Source organism: Macadamia integrifolia, unplaced genomic scaffold, assembly GCF_013358625.1.
Source record: "Macadamia integrifolia cultivar HAES 741 unplaced genomic scaffold, SCU_Mint_v3 scaffold1283, whole genome shotgun sequence".
Classification (NCBI taxonomy): Eukaryota; Viridiplantae; Streptophyta; class Magnoliopsida; order Proteales; family Proteaceae; genus Macadamia; species Macadamia integrifolia.
Window position 1 is genome coordinate 35,419 of NW_024868143.1, and position 21,102 is coordinate 56,520.

Sequence of the window (21,102 nt, forward strand, 5' to 3'; positions counted from 1 at the left end):
AAAAAATAAAGAAAAAAAAAAGAAAAAAATGAAAAAAAGAAGGATGGTCTTTCATGGCACCATTCATGATTATCATCAGGATGATAGAGGAAGAGTGATATCCTTCCACATGTTAATGAAGCTTGTAAGAGAATGAATAGATGTGGAGGATTAGATCGAGTAATAGGGGATTAAAAACTGACCAATACTAGACATCATCATTTAGCTATTGCAATTCTTTTCTTAATAGCAGGTCACATGTAGGGGACCAACTAGAGATTGATTATTAACGAAAGATATTTTTGAGGCTTACAAAGGAGCTGACTTTTGTTTACTCTATCCAATGGTAGGAAGATAAGCTTACTCTGCATCTTCTGATTGACACAATCACCACTTATTCTTTTAGGCCAAAAGATATATGATTTGATTGTACAAGCATTTTTTTTTCCGTAAAATAATTCAACTTATGGAATATGATGTACACATTGGTCTCATATTCTTGTTCTTATATTTTCTCTTCTTTGTAACCATGTTGGTCTCCAGAGGTTACAACCCGTGTGGCACTCTCCCATCTGCCAGTGATTTGGCATGGTAAATTCTAATACATGTTGTCAATTGCGTTTAAGTGAGATAGCCCATCTGTGTTTCAGCCTTGTTTCACGTCTTCGCTTTTTCTTTTTTCCTTTTCACCCTTCTTTCTTTTATGTTATTTTGACAGATCATGTAGTCGACCCATGAAGTTGAGAAAAAACCAATACATTCAAGGGACATGTATCGATATCTTTGATACCAAAACCGTCTGATAAGGATGTCCCGGTATCTAAAATCATGATTGGCTCTTGAGTGTGTGTGTGTGTGTGAGTGTGTAAAGGGTTCGGTTTTTTTTGGATATTTTCGGGTTCTCCGGGCAGCTTTCGCTTAGCTAAATTTTGTTGTCTGTGTTATCGCCGTTGGAAGCTGGAAATGTTTCAGGCGGCTTTGGTGTTGGGCACTGCGAGCACCGGCGGCAGCTTTGCCACATGTAAGGCGCGTGGGAGGAAGCCCAAGCACAAGGCTCCTCCTCCGACCAAGGGAAACGATGCTCAGCTCAGGGTCAGCTTAGGCTTTGGTGCAGACCGAAGGGAGCCATTGTGGCAATGCGCACAGGGATGCGGCGCTTGCTGTAAGCTTCAAAAAGGACCCTCCTTCGCCTCCCCTGAAGAAATCTTCCATGACCCTTCTGATATTCAGGTCTCAGCTAATCATCTTTCATATATCTCACATTTTATATAGTTTATTTCCAATTGTTCTGTGACTTCTTTCGTGTGTTATAAGAAGAATTAAAAGACAATGAACTTGCTTGAGCTTGATTAGAGACCTGATTTAATTTAGATTTCACCAAATTTCAATAATGGGTTTGCATTACTCAGAATCAGACCCAGTTTTCAATAATCCCTAAATGCAATTTCGCTCTATTTTTTGTTGAAATCATGAAATGGGTTTGGGTCTCATTTGCCCTCCACTTCTTGATTTGGTTGAGAGCTTACATACTTCTTAAGAACAAGGGGTGGGGATTTTTGATTCAATTCGAGTTTCTGAGCTCTCAATCTTCGAATCATGCAGAGAAACAGTGTCACCTGTGGAATCAACTCTGTATAACTGCAAATCTTTTCTCTGGTAAATACTTGCAATTGTTTGATCTCAGTTATCAATATTGCATTTCAGCTTTATAACAGCTTGATTGGTCCGGATGGATGGTGTATACACTTCGAGAAAACCACTCGCACTTGCTCCATTTACTCTGGTGATTGTTGGCCACTGTTTTATAAAATTTACTTCTTACGAATTTTCTGGAGACTCTGAATCTTCTGAGAAAGATGATTATACTGAGCCTTTTATTGCAGAACGTCCATATTTCTGTCGTGTAGAACCACAAATATTCCAAGATTTGTATGGGATTGATAAGAAGAGATTCAACAAGGAGGCTTGCAGGTTGGTCTTGTACTTATACTGGATTATTTCATTTATGCATTAATGGAGTACTTCCTCTGATGACTCTTTTATCTCTTCCTGTAGCTGCTGTAGGGATACCATTAAAGAAATTTATGGTGCTCATTCAGAAGAGCTGGATAATTTCAGTCGTACTATAAGGAACCAAGACTGTTCTTAGATTGTTTCAAGTGAAGCCAATGTTATGTCCTGCACATCAACAAGGAAACACTTGAAACATCTTGAAGATGATTTCATGGATTATTATTACTATCATGAAGAATGGTGAGATGAAAAAAAGAAAAGAAAAAAATAAAAAAATAAATGACTGTAAAAAGAGGTGTATTTGAAACAATTGGCTTAGCCCAACAAGTAAATGCTCGTGTGATCATTCTTACAACTCTTCATCTTCTTGCAATTTAATGGGGTTGGCAATATGGAGATTCCAAGCAAAGATGAGCGCATGGATCCCTACAAAAAGATTGACGCATCATCTTCTGATAGTGCAGCATCGTCTCCAATCCCTTCCAGGATCAACATCCTCCCCCACCTCCTTCAACCTTATTGTCAGCTTCTCCAATTTGCCCTGCTTGTTCCAAGACAACCTAACAGATCATTCCTTTCTAGCTCACTCCTTGGTGGGCTTCTTCCCTTGCCTCAGCCGTCATAGCCTCAATGTCGAGATTGATTCTCCTGTCCTCTATGCATTTATCCGTGTGGAAGTTGGCCTGTTCAACACTGTTAGATCAGATTCCATCTTACCAGCTAGGTTTCGATATGTGGATGCATATGAGGTTCAATCTGATCTTTTTCTAATTTGAGCATCTCAACCTGTTGCATTACTTCTTGAATATCTCTGCAGAGGGTGAGGGTCACAGCCTGGACCCTCCTTTCCTGGCCTCCACCTGAAGCAGACTGGCAACACTACATCCACCAGTGTTCTCAAACTCCTCGGCCAAAGTTGCATTATTCCGACCTAGGAGATCCTTACAGACCATGCAAAACCAATTCAGAAATAATTTACATAGAAACATGATGAAGAAAAGATAAAATGCATTGCTGCACACCAGAAGGATAATGGAGTCCGAGATTTCTTAAAAGAATAAAAACCGACGGCCAGGTTACAAAAGGCACCTGCATCTCAAAACACTGCTTCCCCTAAAAACAGTTTCATTCGTTTAATGTTGGCACCACCACCTGGTTCTTTGGGCGATTGTAAATTTCGACGACGCTGTCCCTAGTATGTCACCAGCCTCTTTACCAAATAAACAAAGTGATCATCAAAGAGTGATGTGAGAATTGGATGCTCATATCCTACTTCTGGTAGGTCACATTGGTTTCATCGTCTTCAATCTCTGCCATACTAGCAGCATTTGATCTAGTCCATGACTTACGCTGTTGTGCCAGCTTGTTGACACAAAAGAGAACTCTTCTGCATCTCATCACTCTATAGAAAGTAAAAGGTCAGCACTATCTTCTGACTAATAGCAATGACCACCATGAAGAATCCTTGGCATTCTAACGCAGACCTGCTATGCTTGCTCTCCAGCAACCCAGAGAGAGAGAGAGAGTCAAATCCATTTTCTTTCATAGTGGAGCACCTGAATCCGTCCCTGAACAGGAAGTACAATAAGGAATATGCAGCAGAACTTCGAACGACCAATTTCGATCCAATTCAGCAATCAGCCTGATCCAAAATGAATTGAATCATAAGTGAAAGTGATTAAAACATAATCTGAGCTTGAAAATTGGTGAGGGCCGGGGGGAGGGTGGATGAAATCACAAAAATAATGGTCAAAGTATTAATAAAGAAAGAGAATGAATGCATGAGAAATTAAGATTATAATAAGATGAGAGCTCCAAAAAAAAAGGGAGCTCATGGACGTACCAAAAGAGACTTGCAGTTTGAGGAGAAGCTCAATCCATTGAGTATATTCATAAACGGAAGTCATTTCTGTGATGTTAACAAAGCTGATTTAGGGTAGTGCTAACACAATATTTCCTTATACATGATCAGAGTAATGCCTGTATTGTGGGTCTCGCATCCATAAATGGGTGAATCCGAATTTATCAGTTGAATCCTGACCATTTGTCTCAGGTCGCTCCTTAGTTCCATAGGATTGTGGAGTTTAAATTCTCCCAGTAATTAGTGTTCATCCTGAAGCTCAAGTAAATCACAATCTCAAATAATTTATTGGTGAAGCTAAACTGAATGGAGTTCTAAACACCAAGCATCCAAAAATATGCTCATCTGACTCACAAACATTGAACTTGAAACTGAGGTACAACCGTACAACAAAAACATGTGCTATCAAATTGCAACATAGGAACATCATTCAATCTTCTCAAAGTATATCTTTCCTTGATTGTTTTTCCACCCTCGAAAATTTGTACAAGCAGCAGCTGCTAATTCATTTTAAATGGCTAACAACAAAAAATTACAAGGAGATGCTTAAAGAATTCTGTCTTTTCTTATTCAGTTATTTTTGTCTAATTTGTGAAAATTCATATAAATAGTTATGACTCGGGCACTAACCAATCACAACATAAAAATGTCCCTCATTTTCTAAAAACACATTTTCCCTCGTGTATATTCCAAAAAATACGAGTGGAATCAAATAATATGAGACAAAGTAAGCATCTTCATAAAACTCGTCCGAGACCAAATTCATCGGCAATGTCATCACCATCTTCAAATAGCTTTTCGGAACTGTGCATTATGCTGCTCCCTCTTCCTCCACGGCCAATATCTGTAAGCAGCTAACACTCCAAGAATTGATACAGTTGGAACCATTGCACTGATTAGAACAATCAAGCGAACATCCATCCCCTTTCCTGTGTTTGCTAAATTATGTGAGGCAGATGCATGATCAGAACCTGCAATCATGATAAGCACAGGAAACATGACGATGGGTCGGACTATGTAGGCAATTGAAGTACACAAGCATATACTTTATTCTCACATGCCTGTGTTTTAGCACTTATACACAAAGCTGCCTTTAGATTGATTCAATCATTTGATTACTGGACCAACTCTTGGATTAGTGGTAATGATATCCAAAGATTTTTTTATCCTTTTGACTTTTCTCACCATTCATATTTTTCTTTTGATGAATTTTGAATGTTGTCTTTATTACAAATGACCAAGTGAAACTGATCAAAAAGATTTTCAGGTCCTCGCCTATCCACAGATGTGATCCATGGACTTGACAGTCTAAACTGCAGCTTGAAGAATGGAGCTCTGTACATATCGAAACAAACTAAAATGTAGAACCACTTACTGTTTTTAATATGTACACACTGAGGACAATAAAATTTAGCATTGAAGTCGTTGTCCTTGAAACGTGCATAATTCCCATCAGGATCTATGAAATCAGAAGAACAAAACTCCCACTCGTCAAATATGTCATCTGATTTCAGGGTGCCCATCTGATACAACCCACACCGTTTGCATTTCTTATCAGGAAGCTCTGTAAGAGGCTGCAAACAGAGAACAATTTCATTTTTCACCTATCTGGAATATAGTAATTGGCCTACGCAAAATGTCAGCAAGACTTCAGTAATGAATAATGTAACAGGTGCACTTGATATGAAAGCAAGCAAGTGTTGGAAGTATCTTCTTTCCCACAACAAAACAGAGAAAAACATTGAAAATTAGGAAGCTTATTCTGAAGTGACAAAGGGGAATTCTGGAGTCTTATATGGAAACTTCAGAAGTCAACATTAGCATAATTTAAAGGTTCTGAGATATATTCCTGAAATAATCAAGTGCAAGCATGCAATATCATAAGATTCTATTTAATATAGTTGAAGTATATGAAATATCCTACAAACAAAGCCAGAGATATGACAAACTGAAAGAAATGGCTTCTCAAAAAGCAGGCACATACCCCAGATTACAAGGGAGTGGGGCACCCTATTTAATGGCTCTTACGAATTGTGTAATAGGTAACATTTAGATTTATAACTGTTGCAATAGGGTAATTTAGATTTTGTCAAGAATATCATATTATGTGGGAAAAGGGTATTTCTGTACTTTCCAGATTCTATTGTTGAATTTTATAAGTAAATGTTGGAATGGAGTAGGGTAAACAATCTCTGATATCGGATTTCTGTTTGGGTGTTCTCCAGTTTAGTTACAAGACAATTAAAAACAGAGTTCTACCATTGCCAAACTCTGCTTATGTTTCTGGACCACCCACAGAAGATTTGAACATTAACCACTCTTTCAATCTTATGCTAGGGCATTCCCATGGTGAGGTGCCACCTACACCTGGCCGAACTAAACAAATAGGCAAGGGTCAGATAGGCCCTCAGCCATCTTGAAGAAGTGATGCACTGCATTGGATCCCAACTGGAGTGAAAAGTAGGCTTGGGTTATTACACCATGAAGAAGTGGTAAAGGAAGCAAGTTTCTGCACAATGGGTGCTCTCATCCCATTCTGCATGCTATACACATGCACATATTTCAATAGAAATGTGATCTTTCTTATAGAAATGCAAGAAGAGGATAAACAGCATTGGCGATGGAGAGTTCCTCCGATAATGTTTGCTAGAAACTGTTTGCTTACAGTACTGTTAGATATAAATTACACCTTTCATTTAATATTTTTCTGCAGGTAAAGACCATATTGTTAAGTACATGGCTCCAGAAGAAAGTAAAAGCATAATAAGCTATGTAAAAATAGTTTATGCACCGATCTTTCTGAGTTAAATAACAACTGATAAAGTAAAGTATTAGACAATTAGTCCAAAATAACTATAAACCTAACTACGAACCTGCCAAGATTCTTCACCCTTGAAAGTATATACAACATGTGCTTCCTTCACGTCAGGTAAAATTATCTTGTCCTCTCCTTTACACTGAAAATAGACTGTAGGCTTGGCAATAAACCATTCATGGGCGATAAACCATTCATGGGTATTAAAAATCTGGATGGACTTGAGTGTAACATGTCCTAACGGGAAAACTCCTGCAAAAGAGATAGACAAAAAATATTCAGGCCCTACAGAATGATAACTAATGCCACCAAGCACTGATAATAGTACATAACTTCTTAGAATAAACATAGTTCAGTAGAGGAAAATTAAGTTGGCTGATTTCCTCATCAGAAAATGATAACAGATAAAAGGGCTGGGCCAGTTGGCTAATTGCCGACTTGCCAAGCACATCAGACATGCATGGCTAAAGGGAAGCAGCCTTTGTGCATTCCCGGAATTATGTCAAAGTACTTATGTTCTTAACTGCAACAGCAATCTGCCCGCTATAAGCATTTTTTGAGGGAGATATTTCAAACAACCTTGTTAGCTAAGACCTAATGAATTATTAATTCAATCATTAAAGCTTAGAACTGTCAAAAATTTTAGAAATATGATAACAGACTATGAAGAAGAAGAAAAAGAGGAACAAAGTGTTCCCTTCATTCTTAATTGATATTATTTCTAGAGAGTGCAATCATCAAAATGAAGTTTAACCTGTTCATTGTTCTACATATGGGAACAAATGAAATTGTGGATCCAAGGCTAAAGCTAAATTCCTATTTACACCAACCCAAATGTGTAAATTCTATCAAACAGCTTAGATACGTTCCCAACCTATTTAACAGCCTGTTTCTATAAACTGCTCAACTGAAGGCTTTCACATTGACAACAAAGGTGTTCCATTGATTTTAAATAATCAGGACAATTTTTATGTTCGTGTATGGAATTATTGTTCATTTACAAAACAAAGGCCTCAATCTCTCAAAACTGAACCAAATATGCATGTTACACATGTGAAAACAAATGTCCAAACAAATTCTTTCAACAGTACAATACTTACTTCAACCACTTCCCTTTCTATCTGCAGCATTATAGCAAACAGAATCATCTCCAGAGGAGAACAAGCTAGGAACCAAAGAATAGTAGTCAACGCCATAAAAATCATCCACACACTATTTGAAAACTTAGTGAATCTCATATAAGACAAAATAGTAGCTCCAAACTGTTTCTACGAGCTTGCAATGTCATGGGAGATGAAAAACCTAATCTCTTTCTCTTCACCCATCTTTTTGAGGTGGTGTGAAGCCAATATTTTCTCAAGTGCTAATATCAAGCAAAAGTCATGACTTTCTGTGGAGCTGTCGTAAAATATCCTATATCAGATAAAATTCTCTTTTGGACTCTAGACAGGGAATCATACCCTTAGTACTGCTTATCCATATCTTCCCATCTTCTTTTTGTATATCAATAACATCTTGTACAGCCGTTCAAGAAGAGTAGTGAATTCATATAGGTCCTTCTCAAGCAGGTATCCCCAAAAGCCCAAACAAAATGCCAACACCAAATTTGATTATTAATCATGAACCACTGGTCAGCTCTAACATCTTCCTCCACTGCCTAGTGCCATTTTTATTTTTCCCCATAATTTCAAGACACCACTGATTACATGCATGAGCTTAAGCAAGAGCCAAACTATTTCAACTTATGTATATTGGCCTCTTTCTGCTTGCAGAATATAAAATATGCATTTTAGCAATTTCATGTCCAATCATCCAAACAGCTCCAATAAATGGAAAGCATCTCAAAAATCAATATCAAATTACGCCTTAGACCCCCTTAGGTAACACCCACAAACATTTACTAATGAAAGCAAGGACACTCTCCTTCATCCTTCCAAACATCACACTCTCATCCTTGAGGCATTCAATTGGTTGACACTTTGTGGAGAAATTACCACTTGTCTGCTGCACTCCTCATGCTAAGTCCAGATGGACACAAAGCCCTTGGTCCCTGATTTTGGTCAGAACCCCTGAAGCCTTGACAAAATTCTTCTCCTTCCATGCACCAAGTTTGAGGGGAATATCAGAAACCCATAATGGCATCAAATACTTTCCTAGTAAGGTATCCACAAAATGAGGGGCTAAATTGCTAATCAGAACTTAGCAAGCTGGCTACATTTTCTTGTAGGGATTCATGTACCACTGTTTCTCAGTCTCTCCTTATTTTTTTTTATTGCAGTCTCATTTAAGTTTTGGTATTTTGATAGTTTCATACTATGCAAGTACGTATCAGTCATCATTGTGCACAGAAGATAGATAAATAAAATAACAATCTGATAATCTTTTCTAGAATTATTCAGAAGATTGATGTAAATCTCTCAATTCCACAAGTAGCTGTTGGCAACCAATATTAGCGCAAAAGTCCCATCTCTTCCTTAAATCTAACCTTTAATTCTCTTGCCATCACAACAGCTTTGTCTTTAGCAATTTCCTGTCCTCTTTCTTGTGCATCTTCTATAGACAACAGTAAAGAATATATAATACGAACCAGAAATCACAAAGCAGAACGGAAAACCAATCTCTTAAACCCCCCCCCAACGCTGATTATACTAACAAATCCCCGCGGTCCTTTTCCAAACATGATCCGGCCCTCAACAAAAGCGCAAGTAGAGCAAAAGAGAGAGAATATTAGAATCTGGAGCTGAAATAATTCATGATCCAGAACAGAAACGTCCATGTTTTGCCACATAAAGATTGTTTCATGCGCGCGTATCGAATGACCAGCATCTCTTAATTCCCTTTAGCTGATAGATTCTTGGAACGCGAATGAAAGAAACAAATTAAGAGAATAAAAACTATTTGAACAGAGATTCAGAAACCCTAGTAGAGAAGAAACTTACCGGGAAAGCAAAGGATGACCAAAGCGAGCAGAAGAAGAGAACGAACTTTTAAATTCATCACTCCTTCGAAAGTTGATAACTGATTATGGATCAACTGATTGATTCAGAATCGATTAGAAATCAACAAAATGCAACGAAGAAGTGGTTGTTTTGGTGCCATTGGTTGCTGGAGATTTCCTTACGTTAGTCAGACGAAACGAACAACGCTGTCGCTCGCACTTGAGCCCTAAACCCTCGGGAAGGGAAGGGGAAGGGGAAGGGGAAGGGTTTTACAGCGTGGAAGTCTGATAACCAATTTCTTCAGCCACTCTAATGCCGACATTTCATACACTTTGTTTGGTTGCCAAGTAGAGAAAAAGGTAGAGAAAGAAGAAAGAATAAAAAAACAAAAAAAGAGAGAGCGGATCGGACATGCCGCCAGCTTTCTGCGGGCTAGTGATATGTATCAAAGGGATTTTTCAAAGAAGTGGGAGAGAGAATGATACATTCTGCCATTCTGGGCAGTGGGCACCATGGCGGCGTGCCCAACTTTTTTTTCTTTTTAAATATATAAATTAATTTTTTTTAATGAACAATTATGCAAACAGGTTTTTTAAATATATAAATAAAGGGAGAATGTTTTTTGTCTGAAAGTGTAAGGATTGCCTAGACACAGAGGTAGGCGAAATGATCTACTCACCCCATTAATGGTGGAAATGGTCACCCTATTGATGCTTCTTAGTGTGTTCTCACCCTATTGATGCTTTCAAGTGTGCTCTCATTGACCTTTGCACTGGTGCAACCCTTATACTTCGGACAGAAAACATCATCCTATAAATAATTGAATATATATTCTAAGTCAATTAAAAACAATGCTATCTTGTGCCTAGATAGAGGAGTCCACAAAATTACTGCACCTCCCCATATAATAAAGAATTCCATCTATATTGATACCATAACATGTACTCTTGTTGGCCCCTGCGCCAACATAGGACGTACGTGACCAAATAGTGATCTCTTGCCCTCTAAGTTCTTCAAAGAAAACCCTTATATTTCCTTACTAATTATGGAATTTTTGACAAGATAGGTTGCAATCGCCATGACTAGGTCGTGGAGAAGGAAAAACAACTTGCCTTCATTCATCCCTACTTCCAACTTGAAGGCCAATGGTTGAATAAAGGTCAAGTCTGGGATTGTCCGTTACTCAACAGTCAACAACTTTTAACTAATCCATACCCATACAATTATTAGATGCTAGTTTAAACTTCATACAAGACAAACAAATTGCAAAAATGTTTTCCTAAATTTTCTCATCATCTAAACAACTTCCTAATGTATCAAGTCCAAATATTATTCCCCAATGAGCACGCCTGTATCTCCTTATATTCACAATCTCTCAGACTGGATCAGACTGAATCAGCCGCTCTCCAAATAAGCCATTCTGGATCAAAACGAACCGGGATCTGACTCAGCTGATTCTGATCCAAATCGTCCAATTCGGCCAACCCGATTCTGATCTCTGAAACTGAGGTCTCTAATCTTCCAAAAACACATTTGCTCTTTTGTATACATTACAAAAAATGTGTGTACAGAAACTACAGCTAAAATCATTTATGCACAACTACAAATATACATGTGGGAGGGAGTGGATTCGAGCAATATGACACAAAGTAATCATCCTCATAGCTCTTGTCTGAGACTAAATCCATCTTCAACGTCATCACCATCTTTTTCGTCAAAGAAAATGCCATCACCCTCTTCAAACAGCTTTAGAAACCGAGCCTGATCCTGCTCCCTCTTCCTCCGCTGCCAATATCTATAACCAGCTACCACTCCAAGAATTGATACAGTTGTAACTACTGCACAGATTAGAATCACCAAAAGCACATTCATTTTCTTCCCTGTATTTGCTCCATTATTTGAACCAGATGCATGATCAGAACCTGCAACCATGATAAGCACAGGAAACGCGACGATGATCAGAATATATAGACAATTGAAGTACACAAGCAGACCTGCCTTTTGATTGATCCAACCATTTAATAGATGGACCAACTCTTGGTTTAGTAGCATCTGTCGCAGCTAAAATTAATTGTGGCATCCATAGTTTTTTTCCAATAATCATTATCATTTTCTTTTGATGTTCAACATTTTGATTGTTGGTTTTTATCATAAACGACCAAGTGAAACTCATTAACAAGATTTTCAGGTCCTGGCTTATACATAGACATGATTCTGTGATCCATTGGCAACAGTCTTAAGTTGCTAGCTTGAAGAAGCCATATATCTAACAATAAACTAACATTTAGAACCACTTACTGTTTAGACACTGAGGGCACAAAAATGTGGCATTGAATTCATTGTCCTTGAAACGCACATAGTTACCGTCGGGATCTATAAAATCAGAAGAACAAAACTCCCACTCATCGAAAACGTCATCTGATGTCAGGGTATCCATCTCATACAATCCACACCTTTTGCATTTCTCATCAGGAAGCTCTGTCAGAGGCTGCAAACAGAGAACAATTTCATGGTTCACTTATCTGGAAGAATGTAATTAACCTATGCAAAATGTCTGCAATACTGCAGTGATGAATGAAGTGACGTAGAAGTAATTTCATGTCCATATTTCAATACAAGTTGCTCTTTTTTTATCAGAAGAAATGCTGGATGAGGATACACAGCATTCGAAAATGGACAGTTCCTCTGAACCATGTTTGCTGGTCACTCTTTTCTTACAGTACTTTTAGATTTCAGTTACAACTTTCATTACTTTCCTTCTATATTTTCATGCATATGAAAGGATCAGAGAGTTACATACATGGATCCAGAAGAAACAGTAAAGCGTGGTAAGTCATGTAAAATGGTTTATCCAGAGGTCTTTCAGAGTTTACTAACAGAAGACAAAGTATTAGACCGTTAGTTCTTCAAAATAACTATGAAACTAACTACGAACCTGAAAAGATTCTTCACCCTTGAAAGTATATACAACATGTGCTTTCTTCACATCTGGCAAAATTGTCTTGTTCTCTCCTTTACAATGAAAATAAACAGTTGGTTTGGCATTAAACCATTCATGGGTATTATTAATCTGGATGGACTTGAGTGTAACAACTCCTGCAGAAAAAACTCCTGCAAAAGAGAGGACAACAATATTCAGGCCCTATAGAATGATAACAAATGCCACCAAGCACCTATCTAAGAGAAAAAAAAAACACCAAGCAATCAAATTATTATATTACTTCTTACAATAAACATAATTTTTTAGAGGCAAACTAAGCTGGCTCATTTCCTCATTGCAAAATGATAACAGATAAAAGGGTTGGGCCACTTGACTGACTCCCAACTTGCCAAGCACATCAGACATGCATGCTAAAGGGATGCAGCTTTTGCATATTCACTGAAAAATGTTCTTGTCAATGTGCTTATGTTCTTAGCTGAAACAACAATCTGCCCCCGTAAGCTTTTTTTTTTGGGAGATTTTTCCTACAACCCTGTTAGCTGAGACCTAATGGATAATTATTTCAGTCATTAAAGCTTAGAACTGCCAAAAACTTTAGAATATCATAAAAGACTAAGAAGAAGAAGAAGAAGAAGTTTTAATCGATATAATTTCCAAAGCGCAATCATCAAAATGAAGTTTTAACCCATGCATTTTCCCTCCTAACAGAACAAATGGGATCATGGATCCAGTGATACTTGGGTTCAGATACGGGAATAAAGTACGGAACTGTGTCAAGGAGTCAGATCCGTCCAACTCCTAAAGTTCAGGATAAAGGGATATGTATCCAAAATTGGGCAAGGGGTACTGGACTTGGCTAATATAAGTCACAAATGCCCCAACGAATTGAAGTAAGACTATAAGTGATGTAGATAAGTCACCTGGGCTTATGTTATTACAAATAAGCCTTGGGTTGTGTTATATATGTGTTGGGCCTTTGATCTCATGGGTTTTCTTTGAAATTTGCCACTTTAATGAGCCTAAAATATAGGTAGAAGGTAGAAGGTAGAAGGTAGAAAAACGGGATTTAATTCATTAGTTTAGTTAGTTGCTATTTAATTCAATAAAAGCCCATTAGGCCATTGGTCGGTTGTAAAGTCCTATATGGACTATTAGTTAGTTAATCCTACTCCATGTTGGAGTCATAAAGTCAAGTCCTAGTCCTATTTTGAATTCCTAGTTGTAGTAAGAGTGTCTAGTCTTATTGGGAAACTAGCTCCTAGTAGTAGTTTGATTGCTATTCTGCCCTCTATAAATAGAGGAGCCTATGTACTTATAATTGGAGATTTGAATGAATGAATTATTAAATGATTACTCTTTAACTAAAAAAACTGTTATTGAAGGGTGAGATGCCTAAACCTTTGAGGGGTGTGATACTCAAAACCTGAGGGCTGAGATACCCATTCCTTTATTCTCTTTCACCCTTCTCAACCCTCTATCGATTCTTCTTTTTCTATTTTTATTTTCTGTTTATTGTTATTAGAAGTTCATACCTTTTAAAGCATACAAAATCAGAATCAGCCAGCCAAAGAGTTCTTGTTCTTGAAGCCAATCGACCATCATTGATGCCCAAGTTTGAGATCTGATCTGCAGATCCTTTGGAGGACTAGTTCTATACTTTATGAAGATCAATCGATCCTCTCTTGAAGGTTATCTGAAAAAGACAAGTTGTTGTTCCTGCAGAATTCTTCACATTCTCTCTCCTAGGTCTGAAAATCAAGAAAGCGTATAACTCCATAACCAGCCGTCAGAAACCCTTCATATTTTGGGGTTTTTGTACCCTCCCTAGAGACTATCTACACCCAAAAGTGCAGCTCAATCGGACTCCCACAGACTTGGCCGCACCTTGCGCTCTCCAGTTCTATAGAAGGTCTTTCTCTCTCCTATCCGGTTGAGTTTTGGGCTGATTTTGCTCCTGCATTGGTATTGTATCATTGGGGGTTTGTTTGATGGTCTTTGTTTCTTGTAATCTACTCCTGCATTAATAAGCCATAAGCGCCCAAAGGGTTCAAAATGCAATTGTAGGTTTTATAATGTTTCAAGTACAATTTTTAGGAAGAAGATTTTCTACTCTGCACAAAGGAGAAAAAAACATGCTCTGCACACCTGGTTGTGCCACATGGAAAAGTGATGTGGTAATTTTGACTATTGGATATGTAGCAAATGATAAAAAGTTCACCATGTGTCGAATTTCACTCAAATTCAGTCACATACTGATGAGGACATCATACCAACTGATCGTGGATTCAGAGTATACCAGAGGAAGCATTGCAGATCTCAGCCATCCACTGCTTCTATGTGGATTGATTATCAGCTTCAAGGTTACCACATTGATAGAGCCCCGCTGGCAGACCCCACATGCAGTGGCCCATGCCCTGCACATGTTATTTACTAGTCTCAACTTAGTTTATTTTTATTGTTTCTTTTCTTTTTATTATCCCTGCTGTAACTGATCCTGTTGTGACTGGCCCCTTTTGATGGCTACAAGCCTATGACTGACCCCATTTTATAGCTGTAACTGTTTCCCCTTCCCCCCACGGTTCCGTTTTTTCTTTCTTAAATATTTTATGACCAAGGAATGGAGACAGTTTTTTTTAGAATGAATAAAGAGAACACAGCATTTTTCTGGAATCCTTTCAAGAGAACACAGATTTTTTCTGGAATTCTTTCCCCTATGCGTGAGTTTCTCTTTCTCTCTCTCTCTCTCCTCATCTTCTTCTTCTTATTATTTATTTCTTCTCATTTTTTCCTCTTTCCTTCCTCACGAGTTCTTTCCCTTTTCTTTCTATAATTTTTCTCTCTGCCCTCTCTTTTCCCCCATGTGTACTGCTTTTCCTCCTTGTTTTTTCCTGCTGTACAATTGACATAGAAGACCAGATCTGCTGTGTATATGAAGCTGGTCAATATTTGCATCTTCCCCTATATCTGATTGGTGTTTGCTTACACCTACCTTTGTCACCTATTGTATGCCGTAGTTACTTAATATTGAAAGTCTTACTGTTATGCTACTGCCACTATTGCTTAGCCTTGCAATTTATAAAATGTGGAGACAGATTTTGAAATGATTAGGAAAATTATAAAATTTACCAAAAATTTCTAATATTTCTTTCCTCTTGTAAATCCCATGAAAGAGCATGCAAAGGAATATTCTAATGCAAACTCACAATAAGTCTATGCCATGTTTGAAGAGACCCCAAAAACAACCATTGGACTTGAAAAGTGAGCCAAGTATTTGTAGCTAACTTGTGATGTGCAGAACGATGGGTTAAAAGAATAATTGTCACGAGTCTAGGTGATCCTAGTTGTTGGAGGGGAAAAGTCAAGGCGTCTCCTAGGTGACGAAGGCACACTTCCAGCGAAGGGCACCTCGACGTGACGCCTTGACAACTATGGTTAAAAATTTTAATATTCCTCTCAGTCAACATGGAGATGAGAAGGAAAAAACAGTCGTACTTCTTCATCTTTAGTCCTTCCTTACAATTTTAATTTCTTTGAGGTATTTCACATCTAAACAATGCTAAATGGAAAAAAGGCTAAGGATTGGGGAAATGAACTATTTAAGGCTTGCAGTATCAAGGAAAAAACACAAATAAGTTTATGGCACCAATCTTCATAGACAACATTGGTTTGGTAACTGCAGATATCTTCGGAGGTTCTGAATCAGAGACATTAACATTTCGACATCACTACTCTTATGTTATGAGCTCTATAAGATGTGTAAGCTGCTCAAATAGAATAAAGGTAGAAAAGATGAGTTAAAATATCAAAAAAGGGGGTGGGGATCCCAGAAGGTAGCATAAGTATAATACTCCTTAGTTGCCAACATCAGAGTGAAAAATAAAAATCAAGGATAACATCAAGGATATGATTGCTAGGTCAAGGAAGAACATTTCAGGAAAAATTCAAATCCAACCATTTGAATCCACACCATGCTTTTAGCCTCTTACTGGATTAAGACTTATAGGCTAATAGGTGGTGTTTGGGATTTTCAATTTTGGTAGAAAACAACTTTCATGTGAATATCCCACAAATAGTTTTATTTTTATTACCATGTGTCGACTTTTAAATAGCCTTTTGTCCAAATAAAAAGGCTGCCTTCTTCAAACTGCATAATGGCAAATCTTCTCCCCCACCCCCTATTGGCAACAACTCCTGTTTTTTGTTCTGTAATCAGCACACATTTTATGTATGCTAGAGAAATATCTTCCATTTAGAAATTAAAATCATACAAACATATCTCAATTTTTGTTTAAAACCTCAATCTCGCAAGACCGAACTCCTATTGACACCAAACCAAATGTGCAAAGTCTAACGAACAACTTAGTTGCCTTCTGCACTTGATGATAACCTGTTTCTTTAAACTGCTCAACTGAAAACTTTCTTGAACATGTTCCATTGATTTATATAATCCAGACAAGTTTTCTGTTCGTGTATGAAATTATTATTCATTACAAATCAAAGACCTCAACCTCTCAAAACCGAACCAATCTACACATTTCACACATACCAAAATGAATGTACAAACAATATCTTTGAACAGCACAATACTTCCTTTAAACACTTTCCTCTCTATTTTCAGCACCATAGAAAACAGAATCATCTCCAGAGGAGAACACACTAAGAACCAAAGAATAGAAGCCAACGACATGACCATCATCCATACACTGTTTGGCAACTTAGTGCACCTCATACAAGACCAAATATCAGCTCCAAACTATTTCTACGAACTTGCAATGTAAAGGGAGATGAGTAACCTCTTCTTTTCCACTTCACCTTTTCCTTCTGAGATGATGGGAAGCCAAGATTTTCTCAAGTGCTAATATCAAGTAAAATTCATGACTTTCCGTGGAGCTGTTGTAACCCACATCCTATATAGGGCAAATTCTTATTTGGACACTAGACAGGGAATCATTCCCTTAGGCCTACTTATCCATATCTTTCCATCTTCTTTTTCTACATCAATAGAATCTTGTATAGCCATTCAAGGAGGGTAGAGAATTCATCTAGGTCCCTCTCAAGGAGGTATCTCCAAACAAAACGTGCCAACAACACATCATGATTATTAATCATGAAGCACCGGTCAACTCTAACATCTTCCTCTATTTCCTCGTGCCCTTTTTCTTTTCCCCAATATTTCAGGACACCACTGAATACATCCATAAGTAATATTAATATTGGCCTCTTTCTGCTTAAAAAATATAAATATGCATTTTACCAATATCATATCCAAACATCCAAAATTTCCAGAAAGTTACTAAATTTCAGCTCCAATAAATGGTAAGCAGCTGAAAAGTGAAAAAGCAACAGCAAACTATGCCTAGATCCTTTAGGCAAGACACTCTCCTTCATCCTTCCAAACCTCAGACCCTTGTTATTAGCTTCTTTCTGCTTTCAGAATATCAGTAAGCACTTTAACAATTTAATATGCAAAAATAATTTTTTTTTTCAGAAAACTATTAATTCAGCTCCAATAAATGGCAAGCATCTCAAAAATCACAAGTCATACTATGCCCCAGACCCCTTAGGAAACACCCATAAACAATTACTAATTCAAACAAGGATACTCAGTACTCACCTTCATCCTTCCAAACCTCAGACCCTCATCCTTGAGGCACTTGCATGGTTGAAGCTTAGTGGAGTAATTACTACTTCACCGCCACACTTTTCATGCTAAATCTAGATGGACACAAACCCTTCGGTCCCTGAACCCCTTAAACCAGAGAACATTCTTCACCTTCAATGTACCAGGGTTGTGGGGAATATCAGAACCCCATAATGGCATCAAATATCTTCCTAATAAGGTATCCATGAAATGAGGTCCTACTTGGGACTTAGGTAAGCTGGCTAATCTTTCTTTTGGACACTCATGTCTTTCCTTATTTCTTTTTACTTTTGGTAGTTTGATACTTACTTTTGGTAGTTTGACACTTTGTATCACTCTGCCCATAACATAGATAAATAAAATAACACCCAATAACATTTTCTAGAATTATACAGAAATTTGATGCGAATGTCTCAATTCCACCAGGCACCAGTAGCATTGGCCAACCAATAGAGGCTCAAAAATTCCATCTCTTCCTTAAACCTTCAATTCTCTTGCCATCGCAAGAACTTTGACCTTAGTAATTTCCTCTCCTCTTTCTTGGCTATCTTCCACCAACAAAATTACAGATCATGTAATACAAACCAGCAATCAACAAAGAAAAACGGAAAGTCAACCTCTTAAGCCCCTCAACGCCAGATATACAAACAAATCCAAGCAGTTGTTTTCCAAACATGATCCGGCACTCAACAAAAGCACTAGTAGAGCAAAAGAGAGAAGCAAATAATTCATGATCTAGAAGAGAAAGTCTCATGCTTTGCCGCACAAAGAGATGGATTTATGAGCACGTATCGAAAGCCCAGTTCCCTTAGCTTATAGAATCTCTTGATTCACCTTCATCCGTTTATATCTCTCGCAGACATATCGATTGGAGTTTCGAAAAACACACTTTTACGACTATACGTGGATGTTATTAATTAAAATTCGAGGGAGATTTGGGGGAAAGACACAAAAAATTATTGAAATAAACAAACCAAGAGAATAAAATCTATCTGAACAGAAATCCATAGAACCTAATCGAGAGGAAACTTACCAGGAAAGATACAAAGGATGAACGAAGCGAGAAGAAGAGCACCAACTCTTAAATTCTGCCAAAATCTAATAGCCATAGCGGTTGCCCCTCCTCCTTTGATTAATGATGAGTTACTGTTATTGATGAACTAATTGATTCAGAATCCGATAAGAAATGAGAAAAAAACGTACGCGCAAACGCTTTTTCGACGATGAAGTCAGTGTTTTGATGCTCTACCAGTTGCCGCCTGGCGGAGATTCCCAGACTTTAGCCACCAGAAGTAACGAAGCTCTTGCATTGCGTATTCTAGTCTTTCTAAGCATGAGTAGCGTATCACATACGCATGGTGCGCACTTCACGACCTCCTTCTTCTTGCCATTTTTCTTTATTTGCTGGGCCTCCTCCATTCCATTGATGTATGACCTTACCCGTTTAGCGGGAAAAAAAAACAAACGTATGTCCTTACCCTTTCTTAACACTTATTTTATGATAAATCTAGAAACATCTTTCAACCCCTCCCCACAAAAAAAAGAAACATTCTAGAACCATCTGACTAGGGTTTTAGTGCACGATATCAGTACAAAACAGACCGTTTGCCCTCAAAATATTGATATGGGTTTGTCTTGGTCAGTAAGGATCATCTTGTTGGTCCAAAATGCATGTGTTTTGTGTTTTTTTTCTCTTCTGTTTTTGATGACCAAGAGGAAGGAAATTCATAACTAGCAATCATAGTTATCTACATACAGAAGAGAGAGGACTTTCATAAGTATAGCTTAACATGCCAAGCTTCTCAAAAACTCAAAAACCGCACTCATTGGTTGGTGTTGGAATGCTAGAGAGGATCTGCATCTCCATGTGATTTGGTTGTTGTGTCATTATTAACTCTCACCTCTATTGTATGAGGTTGAAATTATCCCTTCCACCCTTCTCATGCCACTATGATGTATGGTGACCATAGTGAGGGGATACCTTCTTCATCATCGGTTAAGGGAAAGTCGGGAAGTCTTGGACTAAGTTTTGCCCATGTATGAGACGTCCATCAAAGAGCTAGGTAAACACAAGATGAATTCCAAGGTTTACATGGGGGTAATTTAGGAAATTTGCATTTCTTTAATTTCCCTTTAAATTGTTAGTGTAGAGAGGTATGTGAAAGAGAACTTGTAACTATCATCTCATCGTGGACATAAGCACTTTTACCAAACATGTATATTTTTGCCTTGTGATTGCTTAGTTGTCTTTCTTTTTGTTCTGTATCATATACATGTTTCATTCTCTAGTTTTGCAACTACAATTGTGGGGGATCGATCATGTATGGGAATGTTCATTTAGCCCAACTTTTTTTTATCATGCAACCAAACTCCACTCTCTTCAATCTAAACCTAAGGGAAATTGGAAAAAGTAATGCAAAGAATGTTGGTGTACGAATTTTCTATTTGAGGGCAATTGTGTACTTTCCGTATTAGAGTTTTTTCACTATATACTTGTAGCGAGGGTTTTTTTCTCTATAATGCAAGCAATACTGAGAGGTGTGAGAGACGAGTGCTGCAACTCTATTCTCCATTGATAGTGAAACAGGATCTCATCTCACCAAGGACGTAGACAACCTTGCCAAACCTCGTAAAATTGTGTGCATTGCTTATTCTTGTTTTTCCATTATCTTTTGAATCGTTTTAGGGTTATGTTTTTTTACAAAGAAGAGGTTGAACCAGGCGAAGGAGTTTCCATCATTGGATGAAAAAGTCATACTTTTCTTATTTCTTTTTCATATCTTGCCAAACAAACACGGTCATAATGTATTTTTATTAATTATTTCCGATTTGTCAGCTCTTATCTCTTTCTGAAGGAGTTCAAAAAATCAAGATATGAAAAAGTCAAATATTTTTTTTTCTGATTTTTTCCTA

The 21,102-nt window shown here is 37.7% G+C and overlaps 3 protein-coding genes across 3 annotated transcripts; 1 reads left to right on the forward strand and 2 right to left on the reverse strand.

Annotated features, from left to right (window-relative positions):
• The first annotated feature begins 856 nt into the window (after window positions 1-856).
• LOC122063295 lies at window positions 857-2,347 on the forward strand. Its single transcript, XM_042627012.1, has 4 exons — window positions 857-1,209; window positions 1,684-1,762; window positions 1,863-1,950; window positions 2,035-2,347. The coding sequence occupies exons 1-4, from the start codon at window positions 943-945 to the stop codon at window positions 2,126-2,128; spliced, it is 528 nt and encodes a 175-aa protein (XP_042482946.1). The 5' UTR covers window positions 857-942; the 3' UTR covers window positions 2,129-2,347.
• Window positions 2,348-4,279: 1,932 nt separating this feature from the next.
• On the reverse strand, window positions 4,280-9,999 carry LOC122063294. Its single transcript, XM_042627011.1, has 4 exons — window positions 9,608-9,999; window positions 6,727-6,920; window positions 5,229-5,427; window positions 4,280-4,824 (listed from the first exon to the last, which is right to left on the reverse strand). The coding sequence occupies exons 1-4, from the start codon at window positions 9,663-9,665 to the stop codon at window positions 4,640-4,642; spliced, it is 636 nt and encodes a 211-aa protein (XP_042482945.1). The 5' UTR covers window positions 9,666-9,999; the 3' UTR covers window positions 4,280-4,639.
• Window positions 10,000-11,126: 1,127 nt separating this feature from the next.
• Window positions 11,127-19,586, reverse strand: LOC122063285. The gene is made up of 4 exons (XM_042626990.1): window positions 19,223-19,586; window positions 12,543-12,718; window positions 11,906-12,095; window positions 11,127-11,529 (listed from the first exon to the last, which is right to left on the reverse strand). Exons 1-4 carry the CDS (start codon window positions 19,296-19,298, stop codon window positions 11,267-11,269), a joined length of 705 nt encoding a protein of 234 aa, XP_042482924.1. The 5' UTR covers window positions 19,299-19,586; the 3' UTR covers window positions 11,127-11,266.
• Between the last annotated feature and the right edge of the window lie 1,516 nt (window positions 19,587-21,102).